The sequence below is a fragment of the Rhipicephalus microplus genome, chromosome 2 (assembly GCF_043290135.1).
Source record: "Rhipicephalus microplus isolate Deutch F79 chromosome 2, USDA_Rmic, whole genome shotgun sequence".
In the NCBI taxonomy this organism is placed as follows: Eukaryota; Metazoa; Arthropoda; class Arachnida; order Ixodida; family Ixodidae; genus Rhipicephalus; species Rhipicephalus microplus.
In genome coordinates this window covers 293,914,423-293,930,425 of record NC_134701.1, presented here as the reverse complement: position 1 = coordinate 293,930,425, position 16,003 = coordinate 293,914,423, and the positions used below count along the sequence as shown (strand labels likewise).

The 16,003-nt window shown below is 44.8% G+C and overlaps 1 protein-coding gene across 2 annotated transcripts in view; it reads right to left on the bottom strand.

The window, feature by feature from the left end:
• Positions 1 to 16,003, bottom strand: part of LOC119178225 (coronin-7) — a 231,415-nt gene that overhangs the window by 118,577 nt on the left and 96,835 nt on the right. For both annotated transcript variants that reach the window (XM_075882279.1, XM_037429422.2), the window contains exon 14: positions 1,613 to 1,795. In XM_075882279.1, the coding sequence (XP_075738394.1) occupies positions 1,613 to 1,795 (183 nt within the window). The remainder of the gene's footprint in view (positions 1 to 1,612; positions 1,796 to 16,003) is intronic.

Here is a 16,003-nt window from a genome sequence, read left to right as displayed (position 1 = left end):
CGGTATGACGGCATAACTAGACACTAAACGTACTACACATTAACCAGCAACAAATTCGCATCTTCTGACATGCGCCATCATCACCAACAAAAGAATAAATTCCTTGCCACCTGAAATATTGCCTAAAGTGCCCACTGCAAAGCCATTTCTTCCTTTTGGCCAAAAAGCAGAAAAGATTCTGTCACTTTTGCAAAACGATCCTCTAGCACGCGGTGGCGAAGCCAAGGAGCATTTCGAAACTACTGCAAGGTCTGAGCTACAGTTGTTTTGCAGTCTGCTCCTAAGCGAGAACTGATGCAGTTTTTTTTTTTTCAACACGGTAAGGTAGCAGAGCGCCAAATAGTTTACTGCATGATGTGCATCGCTTCTCCTACCCGGCGCACACAGTGACTATCGATCCACTTGCTCTAGAGTACGCCCACTTTGCTTCAGGCCATGCACAGGTGCAGCGAGTAAACTTTTGGATTAATGCGACAGCAATGAGCTTTCCGCAAGCAATGCACTTTTCATGATGCTCTAGAAGTCCTGGCAGCAGAAGGAGGCGCATTCGGGCTCTCGCTGAATAAAAAGGTGTAGTATGGTTACAACAGCGCTACAATTACTATACCGTGCGCTTGTTAGTGTCAATACTGGAAAGTATTTCGATGTCCGTGACCTGCAACACGAAACTCCGTGACAGCGAGCTGCTTGCGTTTCTGTAAAGGGCTGCACGCTTGAAAACGGTCCCGCACAACCAAGTGGAAGCAATTGAGGGCCTAGCGTGTTCAGGTAGTTGTCTACTAAAAGCGTTCAATATGGTTAAAGTGGCGCTATGTGACTCTTGTGCCCGAGCGGATAGCCGAAAATGCTTACTGTGATGAAGCTTTTCGATCATAAGCCATACCTGCGCGTTTCTTTGTAGTTGCCACCTTGCCTTTGCTTTTTCCCTATGATTACCTGCAAAGTCATCGTCGCTATCACACGGAAGTCAGAATAACTGATCGCCTGATCTCCGCACTTAACATGACAAACCGTTCATGGCACATTGTGGCATCTGCAAGTTCAGCCGCACAGTAAAATTTTCTGGCACAAAATGTTATCGAGGTATGTAGTTAGTATGCACTAATCGGTAGGGATAAGCAGAACATTATGGCTTAAGCAGTCTGCCAATGCATTAATGTTTATGAGACTATTGAAAATTCATCGTAACTGGGTTTTAACCGTTAGTTCTCCTAAAGCGCGTACACACTAATTATGTTTGACTATTATGTTACAGATGTAGACTGTATTAGTTATCAGGAGGTCGAGACCTCGTCAGGCTCTTTAGCCTATAGTCCTTGCCTCCCACAGGGAAATTATGCATCTTTTTTCCTCCATATATAAATGATGTTCAATGTTCAAATTTGTTCTGAAGATTCAGCAGAATAATGAGATTCAAATGATGAACTTTGCTGGTGACGGTAAATGTGACTGAAAACATCAGCATGGCGCTATGCAAGAAGAGATGATGTTTACTTGAACATTTCTATGTGTGTGGTTAGAACTGTCTATTGTTCTCACTTTGCCACATACACTAATGCTGACAAGTTAAGCCTCTTTCCGAAATGGCCCAGCTGAAAAAAGAAGTAAGAACCTTTTCTGAAAGGATCTTGGCACCGAAATCTTCGCTTGAGTACTCGGCTGGCACCAGATTGATGTCCTTCTCTTGGGATGCAGCAGCTGCCAGAGATGAATGGCCAGACCCCAGCTGGTGTCCTGTGCGCACCAGGCCCTCCTTGGGCCTCCGTGCTGGGTCCAAGCTCACCCTGGGAATGGGCTGCACCACCGAGGTGTTACATGCAGTGGTTGCTAAGACAAGTATGCCAAGATTATGAAGTTGGGCGAGTTGGTAATATATAACTGATCCCGTAGCACAAAAATATATTGCACAGAATTTTCATCCCTTGTCCTTTGTCACGTATTTTTGCGCTACGGGAAGTATGCCAACATGCTAGCCTTAACAGCTCATTTGTCATAGCATATATACGACTTTTACAAGTGATTTAGAACTGCCTAACACTCACATGCAACAGTCCCACCTTGCAAATGAGTTCTGCAGAGACCCTCAAGGTGGCAGAAGGGTAAAAAGACAACCACCCGATTGTAGCAGGAAGCCACAAGAAAATTCATACAGATTTCTCAGAAAGAAAGTCTGCAGTTTTCGAAAAATTCGTTTTGGTCCGGGGTGCGAACTCGGGATTAACGCCTATCCAGGCCGGTCACTCTGCCAATTGAGATACCAGGAAGCTAGTAAATTACAGCGCGAGAGCAAATTCATCAACATATTGAAGCACATGGACACAAGTATTGCAAAGACAAGTATTCCGCCACCTTGCGGGTTTCCGCAGAACTGCTTTGCAATACTTGTGTCCATGTGCTTCGAGCTGTCGATGAATTCGCCTTCGGGCTGTCAATTGCTAGCTTCCTGGTTAGCTCAATTGGCAGAGCGACCGCCCTGGATAGGCGTTGCTCCCGGGTTTGTACCCCAAACCAGGACGAATTTTTCAGCAACTAAGAGGCTTTATTTTTGAGAAATGCGTATAGATTTTCTCGTGGCTTCATGCTACAATCGGGTGGGTGTCTTCTTTCCAGTCTCACCTTCTATGATAATAATAATTGCGAGATGGACAGCAGAAGGGCACCTGCTGGTTGGAGCATGATTAAGATGGGAACAAACCGCACTGGATGTGAAAGGGTGAAAGAACAACAAAAGAGGACATCGATCAGTGCTTTCATCTGTCATTCTTTTGGAGATGTTTGTCCGAGTCTTAATTGCAGGAATCGTGGAAGCTTCCTTTTTATCAGCCTAACAGCCGTCGTTCATTGCTTCTCACGAGCTGCCACTCGTTTTAGGGCACGAAGTTATCTGTTCTTTTTCTTTCATCCTTCCATTAAACAGCGTTCCTTTTGGATGTGCCATCTCTTGTCCTGCACCACAGCCTGGCAGCCGGCAGACCTTGAGGTACCACACATGGTGCCGAAACCCGGGATCGAACCAGGTACCTTTAGTTTTATAAACCATAATCCTAATATACTTCGAGGCAAAGCATAAGCGAGAAACTCCAAATTTATTTCAACCACCTGGTGTTCTTTAATGCGCACCCAAATACATGAGTGTTCTTGTGTATTGCTCCCATTGCAATGTGGCTGCTGCGGCATGAAACCAAACCTGTGGTCCTGGGCTTAGTAGCACAATATTCTGCCTGCTAAGCTACAACAGTAGGCATTTATTCCTGTCTAGCTAGTTCCACAATAGTGTACACCATCGGCTTGGTTGCTTTCATAGCCGAACTTGTAATATGTTTCCCTTGTAAGCTACCATGCCACTGACACCATGTTTGGTTATGCAATAAAATATGCAATCTTAGACGAATAGGCTTATGCAAATATTAGCACACTTCAATATCAAAATGAATATTACAATATTCTAATTCCCCCTGATTGAAGTTTCAATTATTGGATGTTTGAAAGTATTCTAAATTAACGTAAATGTATACATATTAGTCTGCATGGAACCCCTGTAAAGGTGGTTTCGCTACAGTGCAGGAGTGCTATAGCTAGATTACATCTATCCAGAAAAAAATTCCCATGGTTGCGAAGCCTCACCTCAATGTTAAATGAACACATTACCCTCACATCCATTCATCTTTAGTTAAGTTTAAAAGCTTAACAGTTCATATGTTCTAAGTAAATTTTAAAACGTCACATATTTTATAGGTTAACACCTAACAAGTCTAATTTTGGTAACCACTATTTCAAGTTGCCTTCACTTACGTTGAACCATAAAATAATGCCATTTGCACATGTTTTTCAAAGTTTCGGGTTTTGACGGAGGTGTGGTGCCGGGCGGAGGTCGCTGGGTGAGCGAGTGCTAATTGTCAAAGCGCCTTCCAACTCGCGTGCGGAGCCGCGCTGCCGGGGAGATCGCAGGGCGCGGCGAGCGCCGAAGTGCACCTTCCAGCTTGCGCGGCGTTCAATATATCTGAAGGCGGGTAAAAATACCGTTCGATATAAACGTGCAAACTGCAATACATTTACAAAGGAATTTCAAGGGGATAACTTATGAGTTCGATATACCCGAAAATTCAATATATGTGGGTTCGAGATAATCGTGTTCAATTGTAGTTACTTTCACTGCATTTCCAAGTAAAGTTGTTTACACTGTATTCCCATGCAGGCGGGTGGCTGTGTGGTAGAACATTTGCTTGCCACACAAACGACCCGAGTTATCCTCACTCAGACCCGGAATTATTATTATCATTAACTTTATCTGCATCTTTCTCGATTTATCACTCACGCACAAGATGATTTTTCGCTCACAACAAATGACACCAACACCGGAATTTCCGCAATACAAGCTTTTGAATGCTAACGTCCTAGAGAATATGATTTTTCTCAAAATTTTTATCACAGACGGGACACCTGGTATATATGATCATGTGGAATAATCCACAAGTTTGTTTGCGCTGTTTCCCGCTTGCTTTCCCCATCTTTTCACTACTGCTTAAACAACATGCCTGATTTCCCGGACTCATCTGTCGCACCGTCAAGTTTCCCATAGAGTAAATATCTAAAAATATTTAAAAATACCAGACATTTATAGTTTTAGTCATCCGATTTTCTGGACCGGAACCGCAGATTCAAGTCACTATCGATGCCACCCTTTTGGTTGTTCAGATCTTCGAACCCAACGCGCCGTGGCTGCCGTACCCTCGAAACCGAAAATGCCGCAATCCAGCATACGCCAAAGCGTTGCCAGCCGTAGCTTAGGCCGCATGGTGCTGTTATTATTGTTATGGTGCTGTGCAGCCTGTTTCAAGACGGTGGGAAAGGCTACGCTGTTGACCTATGGTCGGCATGTTTGGAGACTCGTGGAAGGCGGTTATGCAACAGACTCTCCGGAACTGTTTTCGCCACGCGATCTTCATACTGGATGTTGAGATGGCTTGCAGTGGACAACCTGTGCGACGAACTTCCATTCGCGAACGTTTGCTTTTGACGATCTGCACATTACCGGTGTTTGGATTCCAGCCGGAATAGTCCTTGAGGGCTTCGCCGATGCTGACAAAAACCTCAAGCTGTGAGTAGAATTGACCGATGACGAAATCAAGTTACGGAGGAGTCCGACGGCACCAAGATTGAAGAAGCAGTGCCTACACAGCCAACAATCTCCGAGTTGACACGAGCACTGACATTGTCGTCGGTGTACAGTGCTATCCTCTGCTAGGGTGAACGCGCGAGCGCATGGCCGCGCTTCGCAATGGGCTACTGCCGGCAGCGCGGCCGCGCATCGAAGGAAATTTGCGCAGGCACAGCAGTGGCTGTAGGCGTGGCTCTGCGTCGTCTGCTACAATGCTCGTGCTCTTCGGCGCACCAATCTAGCGCTGCTGTGAAACAAACTTTCGTTACAGTGTCCTGCAGCCAATGCAACATTTAGTGTCGCAACATAAAGAAGTGCCAGATGCCAAGCAATCTTTAATTTATGAACTAAAACAAAATTGTACCTCCGACATACAGGCACATACCACGCTTTGATAGCTGTTTAATTTTACGAGGACTTACAGCTTTTTTTTTTTCAGATTTTCAAGCTAGCCGAAACTGCAGATGAAAATTACTTGATTTTTATGTTTCTCTTGCGGCGTGGGGAGAAAGGGTGGTAACCTGCACCCACGAGATTGACGACCGAATTACATTTGCTGCAGAATGAAAGAATAGAACCAAAGTGCGTATTCACGCACTTTGGTTTACATTTTTTTTTATAATTGGTGTATTAGCAAAACGACAGATTCCATTACCTTTACGCTATCTCAGTAAATGTAATAGACACTCGTAGTCAATTTTTTGCAAAGATATCAGCTATGGGAATTAGTAGGATTTTATTACTGTGATCAGGCTCACACTTGTTATGATTGTTGCAGTTTCACGTCACGTCAGGATTTACTCGCATGATGAACCCACCTTTTTTTTTAAGAAAAGCTGACATTAATTTGGGAGGAGAGTTCATTACCTGGGAAAAAGTCATCGGAGTTAGAACAGCGAAAATTTCGCATGACAGTGTTGCTTGTTTTGGCCCGCGAAATGCACGACAAATCATTTTTGTAACCAGAAACTCTTGTTTTCTCTCGTAACGAGTGCACAAATCGACGCAGAAGTGCCATCTAGTTGCTCAGTTCCCATGCTCCAGCGCATGCTCGACCAACTATAAGTTTAAAACCAGCCAATTAGCCAGCGTACCGGCCGAACGTGCCCTGCGCAGCAGGTGTCCCCAACTAAGTTCACTGCGGCAAACTCGAAACACAAATGCACCGTCGAATGGCGGCACCCAAACGTTTCGAGTGACGCGCCAATGGCGCAGTGGGCAATTTGCGTGGCATACAAGATGGCGGGCACGTGGCACGTTTCTACGCCGCACGTCCACCATCTTGAAGGCCATGCGTTTGTTTTTTGCTTTATTCTTGTGTTGCTGTGATTGTGTGGCGCTATAAGCAATGAAGTTACTCCTGCATTCAACAGATGGCGCTCTGCTGCAAGAAGTGCAACTTTTAAAATTTGATTGACGCCGTTCACGTTCATGCTGCTCGCAAAATGTTTAGCATGGTTTCAAAACTAAGCTTCGACTTTCATTGCGTGGTTATTTTGTGATATGATGGCTTGATTTAATGTTGTTTCGATGGTCAATTGCACTGGCTATCACACCAAAATAAAAGGAACAGATACATAAAATCGCTCGATCAACTCGAGATGAAAAATATTGTGCGCCCCAATTATGTTACTAGAGTGCAAAGCAAGCTAAGCCACTGTGACACTATCACCTTTGTAAAGATGAGGTAAAAATGTTATTCTTACACAGTTGTTTTTTTCTCATGCTTTAGCGGTGATGAAAAGGTAATAACAGTTGTAACCCAGTTTTTTTTTTCCTGCAAAGATTTAGGGGCGTTTGTGTGATTGGACGATGTCACACATTTTAAAAAAACAAATAATGTGTATTGTTTAGCTAAGCCTAAACGACTTTTCCCAGAGAGCAATTTAAAGAACCACGAACAGGCTATTAAAAACTGTAATTAGAATTATTCAAGCCTATAGGACGAAGCGCAGTATAAAGGATGCTTACCGGAAAGCCCGTCTGTAGGTGAGTATGAAAAATGAGGAGATGTCAATAATATCGGAGGCAAATGACTTTTCTGGGCCGACCGTCAGAGAACGCAAGCTGATTGTGAGATCGTCGGCTGCATTAGATACAACGGTGAAACATTCCCTACATTTAGGAGGCCTCAAAAGCAAGAGAATTATCGGAAAGCCGATAGTGAGTGCGGTCAATAATGAGGGGCACTTTGTGTATGCCTGAGCAAATGAGCACTGGATTGACAAGTGGCTTATATAGTCGTCTTCACTGACGAGTCCACATTTGCCACAAGATGGGACCAAAAACAGCGTGTATGATACACGGGCAATGTTGGCGAGAGACAGCCAAAAAATTTGTATGTAATATACCTGTAGATCAAAATTTAATGTGCCATCGTAGACCTTTGCCCTGCTTAATTAAACCTAACATGCAACATCCAATCTTCATTTCATTGGGGATAAATTGACACCCTTTCTCAGCGAGGCAACCAGCCCTCCTTGGGGAAACCGAGAGGATGGTCAAGACGAGCGTGCCAACAGTGAGAAGCTCTCTCTTGCACTAGCCACCAAGCAGGGAGGACAACCCCCAGATTTCCCTCCGAGCCAAGGGGATCGACGATGAAAGACGTAAGCATCTACCTTTTTGTCATCTTTATAGAGTGGACAGACCCTCTACGTGACATTTACGTGTTATTGCTAATGAAGCAATAAAGTGTTATTTTGCTGACCTAGCCAGTGGCCTTGTTGACCCAAACCCCTGCAGCTGTGATAACTCGTGCAATGGAAAGGGGACATTAATCATGCACGGTTCGACTGTGTGCAGCTGCAACATTAGCTAGGCTTCTGTGTGAGCCATACATAAGGCAGACCCCCTTCGTCTGGCTCCCAATGTAATGAATTTGGCACCGCGGCTAGTTTTGTGGACACGAGCGACTACCAACATGCCTCCAAACGTAAAATAGGCATGTAAGAATTCCAAGATTTGTTCATGTTGTCTGATGTCGCATCGCGGAGCGTCGATCTTCGGCTAACACTGGGACACTGTTCAGACTGTCTGACAACGTAGATTTTGATTGTTTCAAGCGGGATGACCAGGATATTACAGAGACCGCATTAACAAAGATTAGGCCTACGAAGGAGCACCACGCGTGGCACTGCGTCAGATCGCGACGTGAACAGAGCTGGCACCACAAGTTTCTCCGACACACGCTGCAAGAGTTGGCGAGTTTTCGGGAAGTAGTTTGCCCTCGAGCAAGATACTCTTGCAGAATGCGCTGTCAGTTATGCAAAGCCTGGAGAGCGCCCTAGAGAACACAGCGCAGGCCTCCGTACAGAATGTGCGACCACGAGGCAAGGTAGACATGCCTGCCTTCACTGGCCACCACAGCTGCAAGAGCGCTAATGAATATCTCGAATCGCGCTACTATCAGCAGGCAATGGGGGCTTTCTGATGCCGAACTTCTCGAGCACGTAGTCCCGGTTTCGCTTACAGAGCAAGCAACTCGATAGATCCGACTAGCCGGACATCGCGCCCGCACGGTAGAAGTGTAAAACAGCTCAGTAGAGCAGTTTTCGCGGGGAATTCTTTCCGACTAATTATGAGTGGGGATTGCAGAGGGAGTTGGAGCTATGCACCCAGTATCTGGACAAATCATTGCCGGAGTATGTATGGGTGAGGGCGAACTGTATTGTCTCCCTAACCCTCACGCCACCAACGCAGAAAAGGTCGAGCGCGTTAAGCGACAAGCACACCCGACTTTTGCGGCACATTTCAGGAAGATGCAAGTGCGCAGACCTGGAAAAACTCACTGCCGCAGCAAGGCGCATACATGGGGACATCGTCGCATCAGAGAAACAAAATGAATAATACAAGTTGTTTACTACCAGCGGAAGCATTAACAATCATACACGAATTGCAGTGCAAAAGTTGGCTTCACGGCAATACGAGGGAGCTTTTTTTATTTAATTTAGATTCTTACACAGTTTGCGATTGGGGGACCTGGTTATGTGCAGGGGTGGGTTATACATAAGAAAATATGACACTTCCTCCAAGTATCTTGTATCATGTCGCAAGACAATTTTAGGGTATCTTTACCCGGCCTTGTTCCTAACTTCCAAAAACTCTCTAATACACTGCACTTTGCATGTCACACTACATTTGACATACTTTCATAGCATACATGCTAAGAAGCCTTGTGTCATCTCTAGGTCACAAGATACGCATCTCCAAATAACAGACTTTGGAACCAGCAGCTTGGTGTCGCAAGGAAAAGCTCATAAAATTCAGACACCCGTAATACTGGCCGAAATCTACGATTCTAGATACTGTTGTAGCCGAGAAAAAATAATATAAGTACAACAAATGATGTTTTGAGATATTCACTTACAGTTGAAAATCTCTATTTCAAAAGTACAATGAGATAACAGAGTATTGATGGACCCATTCAATAAGCACCAGCCAGATAGTCATCACTAATATCAATTCATCTTTTCGTGTGAAAACATTTTGCCTGGCAAGCCTTCTTCGTTGCCTGCTGTGGAGCCCTATCAGCGAAGTACTGTCGACGCATCTAAAGGGTGCGTAGGCCCTGCACTGTGCAATGCCCTGGCGAAATTCTGAATTGTTCAGCACATTCACACGGGCAATATTGCCATCATTAAATGTGAACACAGCATCAAAAGAGCATAGTTATACTATTTGCTGCCCAAGTAAAACATTCTTCCAGAGCACGCTCCCACAACACAATCCAACGCCTCGTCGTGATTTTGAGTTTTCTTATGGAGGCATTTGGCAAGTAATTCTAGATGAGCTAGTTCCAGATAATTTGGCTTAACAGTCTGAATAACAGATGCGAGAGTGTGGTCTTTATGAATGAATGGTTCACCATTAAAATGGGCTTTGTTGAATTTACACCAAGTTTAGTTTCGAGCCCTTCAAGAAAAGGCCGAGAGTTGATTGGTATGCTTTACTGCCATGGGAAAATATGTGGACTGCATAGCTTTTTGCATGTCTTCCAGGCTGGCTCTACTTCTTTTAATGACCCAATGATAATAGTTTAGGTGTTTGTTAATGATGACAACACTATGATGATCCCGACCAGACAAAGATTTCTCGACAGAAGGCTTGATGCCTCTGCTTTCTTTCATTTTCGCAGTTCTGGGACCATTCTTCTCTGTATGTGCCAAATTCACTCCAGCTTGCAAACTGTGACTTCTCAATATGGCTATTGTACTATGATTGTACTAAATTGTACTATGACAAACAAACGACTGCTTTTGGTTCAGAAAAAGCTGCAGATTTCAAATAATGCAGAAAGAAAAAAAATTTTCAATATTATTGCTTACCCTTAAATTTCACAAGCGTCTGTGCCTACAAGATATTACAATGCCATTTTTTAAGAACTCTGCTGCATGTTTTATTCCTTTCTGTGCTAAGAATAAGACCACAATAGATGTCATGTCCTGTAGTTCTGCAAAAACTAAAATACACCACTGTGTATGTTTCATTACACTACTAAAAAAAAAAAAGATTTGACAGTGCAGGGCGCGTCATCTTTAAAAAAAACACAACACAGAAAGTATAAATAGATCCAAGGTTCGTACTAGCTGTGTGCAGTTCACAGAAATGCACACCATCCCGATCTTATCCTTGTCAGTAGCATAGCACATGTTCGAATGTACTGCTTTTAAATGTAGTCAGTTACTCTTGTGAGTTCAGTTTCTAACATCGTTGTGTGTGCTCTCAATGTGATGTTACAGAATAACAAATAATTTTCAGTTGTGCCATGACACCGATGCTGGTCTGTCATCAATTATGTAAAAAGATTTTAAAAAACTCTTCAGTGCATGTTCCTACACTGCTGTTCAAAAGAACAAGCAAGGGCAAATTGATTCATATGAGAGGTTTAACCCACCATATGATTAAGCAAGAGTGCAGGGCTCCTGACCACCTGGGGTTCTTTAACGTGCACCCAAATCTGAGCACACAGGTCTACAGCAATATGAAGGGCAGATGAGCAAATTTTTTAAATGTGCTGTTAAATGCCTTCAGAAACCAAAATTGTCATAAAAAATATCATAAAGCTAAACATAGTAAGTTGGCATACAGTTGTATATCATTTGACTGCACCCACAGTATTTTATAAAAGATGATGAGGATAAAATGCTAAGCGTGAGCTGTGTTGCAAAATATAAGTGACAATGTGAAGTGGACATTACCAGTAGAAGTAAGCTGCTCCAATGGTGAAACCCTAGCACAGCATCGCTCTACCAACACGCTCTGCACGCATACAAAGCATTTGCCAGTGCAGTGGCGAGTGCAGTGATGCATCCCGCAGACTACTCGGATGGAACTAATCTACCTTTGTATGCACCACCCACACACGGCAAGGTAAACAAGCGATACGCATGAACGAGGCAAGGTCACTACTGCATTTAAATTTAGTAGGCAGACTTTCGCTTCACCATCTCACCTCGTGTGTATTGCAGACCTTTTTCAATTATATTATAATTCAATGACGCTACTAGCTTAGGCTGCTTTGGAGCAGCTTATGGAGCCGACAAAAATGTGTTTTGGAGCAGCAAAACTGGCTTTCGGAGCAGATATTGTTTGAATCAATCTTAAGAAAGATACTATCTTCATGAAAAGATCTGTGAAGAGCGGGTTGTGTCAAGCCAACGTTCCGACAAGAGGACTTGCCTTCCCCAGAACAAAACTGTTGTGTTCTAGCCCTGAAAAGATAAGTCCACTTGTCAAAATGTCAGCCTAACACAACCCCTGTTTACGTATTTTTTTATCCACCCCTTCCTGCCGTTTTTTGAAGATTGTGTTCATGACACACCAATAATAAAACCACAATGTGCTGCAGGTTATTCAAGCAAAATAGAGTAAAATGGAAAAAAAAAAAATGATATGATAGCCTGACCATATTTAGTAGATGAAGTCGATGACTATAACATGACTGAAGATAAGCTGACTGCTGATTTTTCAGACGCCAGAATTTTCAGACACGCTTGCAAATTCAGCCGATTTCGCCAAAGCATCACAAGCCCTACGGACGTCAATGTATAAGAAAGTCTGAAACTTTCGACACTGAAATTTTTCGGCATCCGATTTTTCGGGCTTTAAGCCATCATTCTAGGTATGAAACAGCATTACTTAATGTCCTTACCTTTGCTACGTCTATGACCTCCTAGGCCTTAAACGAGCGCTTTTAAAAATTGTTCAGAGCCACAGTAGTGTCTGAAAGTCGCCTTTGCTGCAATGGGTTAATGCTATAGCGTGATGCAAATGAAAAAAGTTAGATGGGGTTGGTATTATCGCACAGTGGGGTGATGTATAACAAATAAGCATTTCGTTTCTGAAAGTTGCAGCCCGCCCTTTGGTGCAGGTTGGGCGCAGACTCGCTAAATTTTGAGGAAATGTAGCAGTGTGGAGCAGCCATGACAATTTGGTGCAATTCGGCACTGTAGGCGCAGCGGTAGCATCACTGGTAATTATTCGTTCTCAAAGTATCACCAAGTTAAAACATAGCTGGGTCAAGACTCAAACATTTTGTTTACCTTATCTTTCACAATCGAAAAGCAGTGATGGTCCAGCCAGTTTAGGCTTTGGAACAATTTTTTGGAGCAGGAAAAGCTCTGTTTTGGAGCACATTCGGAGCCAAACGAACTGTTTGGGGGCAGACAAAATGGGATTCAGGATCAGATGGAGCAGAACATGCCTAAATTTTTGGTAAATGTTCTTATTAGTGTGCACGTACTGGGAACGCTGCTGCAATGCAAACAAGGAGCCAAAGCCAACATCTAGAGAGCAGCCATTAATCAAGGTCTTAGCACAAGAGTGTCACACCCTGGCTTCACTGCACTGCACAAGATGTGTGTTGAAGTGAAGCATTAGTGACAAAGAAAGCATATACATATGGTTTTTGCAAATGACAGGTGTCATGAAATTAATGAGAACTGGTTGGCAAGTCTGCCTAAAGGTATGCGCGATGTCATAAGATGTAATGCAAAGGTGAAGAAATAAAGGTGGATGAAAAGATAACTTGTCCTGGGCAGGGACCCAAACTGCAACCTTTGAGAGTCACAGGTTTGCTCCGTGCCCACAGCAAATTATCTTTTCGTCCACTTTTTTTTGTTGACATTTACCTTACATTTACTGCTAATAACATCCCCAATACTTTTCTTGGTAGTGTAGTCTGCCAGTTCTCATTAAGTACCGTATTTACTCGCATAATCCTCGCACTTTTTTTTGCCGGAAAACTTATGCAAAGTTGGGGGGTGGGAGAATTACGCGGAAAAAACTTTTCACGAAAACTTGGAGAGCTAAAAAAATGAAATGGCCGCAAATCGAGATTCTCACACCAGCAACTTCCAGCAAGCTTTAAGAAGTACTAATTAGAACTTACCTCAACAATAAAAGCAGTAGTACCACACAAGGCTAGATTTATTTGAGACATAAAAAGTGGAAGCAAATAGTCGAGAATTAGAATACCATACGCAAAGCTTGTGGGCGTTGCGGGCGTAGTGGTAACGTTGGTCGCTGAACAGAAGCCCTCAAAAGGTAAGCGTAGGACGTCAGTATTGGGCTGATGGCTATTTATCAGAATCGTCCGCAGTTTCCTTCTGAAGAAATAAAGTTTACCATCAATCCCAGTTTTAGGCACACGGCAGGCCAAACGCGTCTAGGTGGCTTTCAGCTGCCGTCACCAGTAGCGAACACAAAACTCGCAGGCTCCGAAGAGCCTACCGGCGGCCCTGTTGCCGTTGTTTAATGCATGATCTATCACTTGCAACTTGAAGCAGCCGTGTAGCTTCAGTATCGCCCCATAACGTGCCAAGATTACCGACACAACATACAAAACACGCCGCAACGCGCACTGGCCATTTTGGCTTGGCTTGGATTGGATTGAATCTCCATGCACTAGTACACTTGATGCTTAAGAGATGACGCCAGATGGCGCGCGCTATCATCATCAGTGGCTGGAACGAGCAGCCGACATTATTGCGTCAGTTTTCGGGGTTGCTATAATGACTCGAGGAAAAAAAAAACGTATTTTTTTTGGGCGATGTGGGGGGTGCGAGAATTATGCGAGTGCGAGGATTACGCTAGTAAATACGGTATGTGTCTAACAAACAAGACAGGCCTTGAAATTTCCACTTCTTAAGGGGGGACGTGGCCCTTGAAAACCGAAAAATCGCGAAAAAGTCGTTTTTTGAAAAACCACATTTTTGGGTTGTATGTCTCATAAACTACCTATTCTGCAATTATCAGCACCTAATTCAACCGCAAAATGCAAAAAAAATACTATTTTCGAGGCTGCCGCGGCGTCCAAAACAGGCGCAAATCCCGAAATCAAACCAAACTTCGCGTGCGCGCCATTCCCGGACCATGCGGTCGTCCCGCGCCATCTTGGTGTTGTTTTGACCGTGAATTCTTTCTCTCTCGTTCACCGCCTTGCAAAATGGCGTCGGCAGCACAGTTGAGACGCTATTGGCGTTTTCTCGCGATGCGATGCGGAGCGCTGATTGGCTAGAGCAGCGCATTCATATCTCGCGGGAGAAAGCGTGCCCGCCATTGGCTGCTGTGCAGCAGCGGGGGCGGTCGCTCCTCTCGATGGCGCGTCCAGCGCGCTCGCTTCGTTGTTGCTCTCTGCTCCGTCCGCCTCGACAGACGTCTGCTTACGAGCCGCTCTTCGCCTTGTGCTATCTCTTCGATCATTTTCTCTCGTTTTTTTTTTTTCTTTTTGCACTAGTTCTGTGCCTTTTGTCTTTGTTGTTGCGGGCGATGCCGGCAACGAAGCCGAAGTCAGTGCGGAAGTCCGGTGCGCGGAGGCGCGCTATGCGGCTTGTACGATCATCGAAATTCCGCTATTCTGCTGCGGGTGCCGACTGCGTAGACGCTTGCAGCGACGGAACTGTTTTGTCGGCTGTCGCCAGTCGAGAATCCGACACATCGAGTGTGGCTGGAGCCGCAAATGCACCGAGTGTTTCCGAGATCGCCGGGCTCGACACGTGCTCCGAATCGATGCCATCCAGTGTGACACCGAGTGCTTCTGATATCGCCGGACCCAGCACTTCGTCTGAATCGGTGCCGCCATCGAGCGTGAGTGGACCGTCGCTTCATCTGCGGACACGTTTCCTAACGAAGGAAGAAATCTATGCGAATGCGAAACGTCGTGACGCCGTTCGCGCTGAACTCGAGTCTACGCCGGCGACGCAGAAGAAATTTCAACTGATGCAGCCGGCTCTTGCACCTGCAGTGACAAGTGAGGGCGAACATTTTTCGCTCGTTCAAATGAACATCTTTAACGTCGTGCTCAGCCGCACAGCGTGCAAAGAATGTTTGAAAGGTGCTATGACATGTTTGAAAGGTGCTATGACGAAAGCTGGCAGAAGCACCACATTTGCCAGAAAAACACAGACGCAAAATCGGGAAGCATGGAAGTGGAGGCAGGCTTGACTCTCTTTGGGCGGTCTGTATCCAAGCATGGCCTGCGGTACACCACTCTCGTGTCCGACGGAGACAGCCGTACCTTCGCTGCCCTCACAGAAGATAATGTGTACGGGCTAGTACCAATTGTAAAAGAAGAATGTCTGAACCATGTTCAAAAAAGGATTGGAAGTGCTCTTCGAAACATTGTGCAGAAAAGTGATAAGCCACTGAGTGGGAAGGGGAAGCTGACTAAAGCCCTCATTGAAAAGCTGACAGGATATTATGGTTGGGCCCTGAAAAACAATTCAACTGACCTAACAGCCGTGCAGCGTGCAGTGATGGCAACATATCACCATGTCACATCGACTGACCAGGACCCTCACCATGAACTTTGCCCGGAGGGGGCTCAATCGTGATGCCGCCATA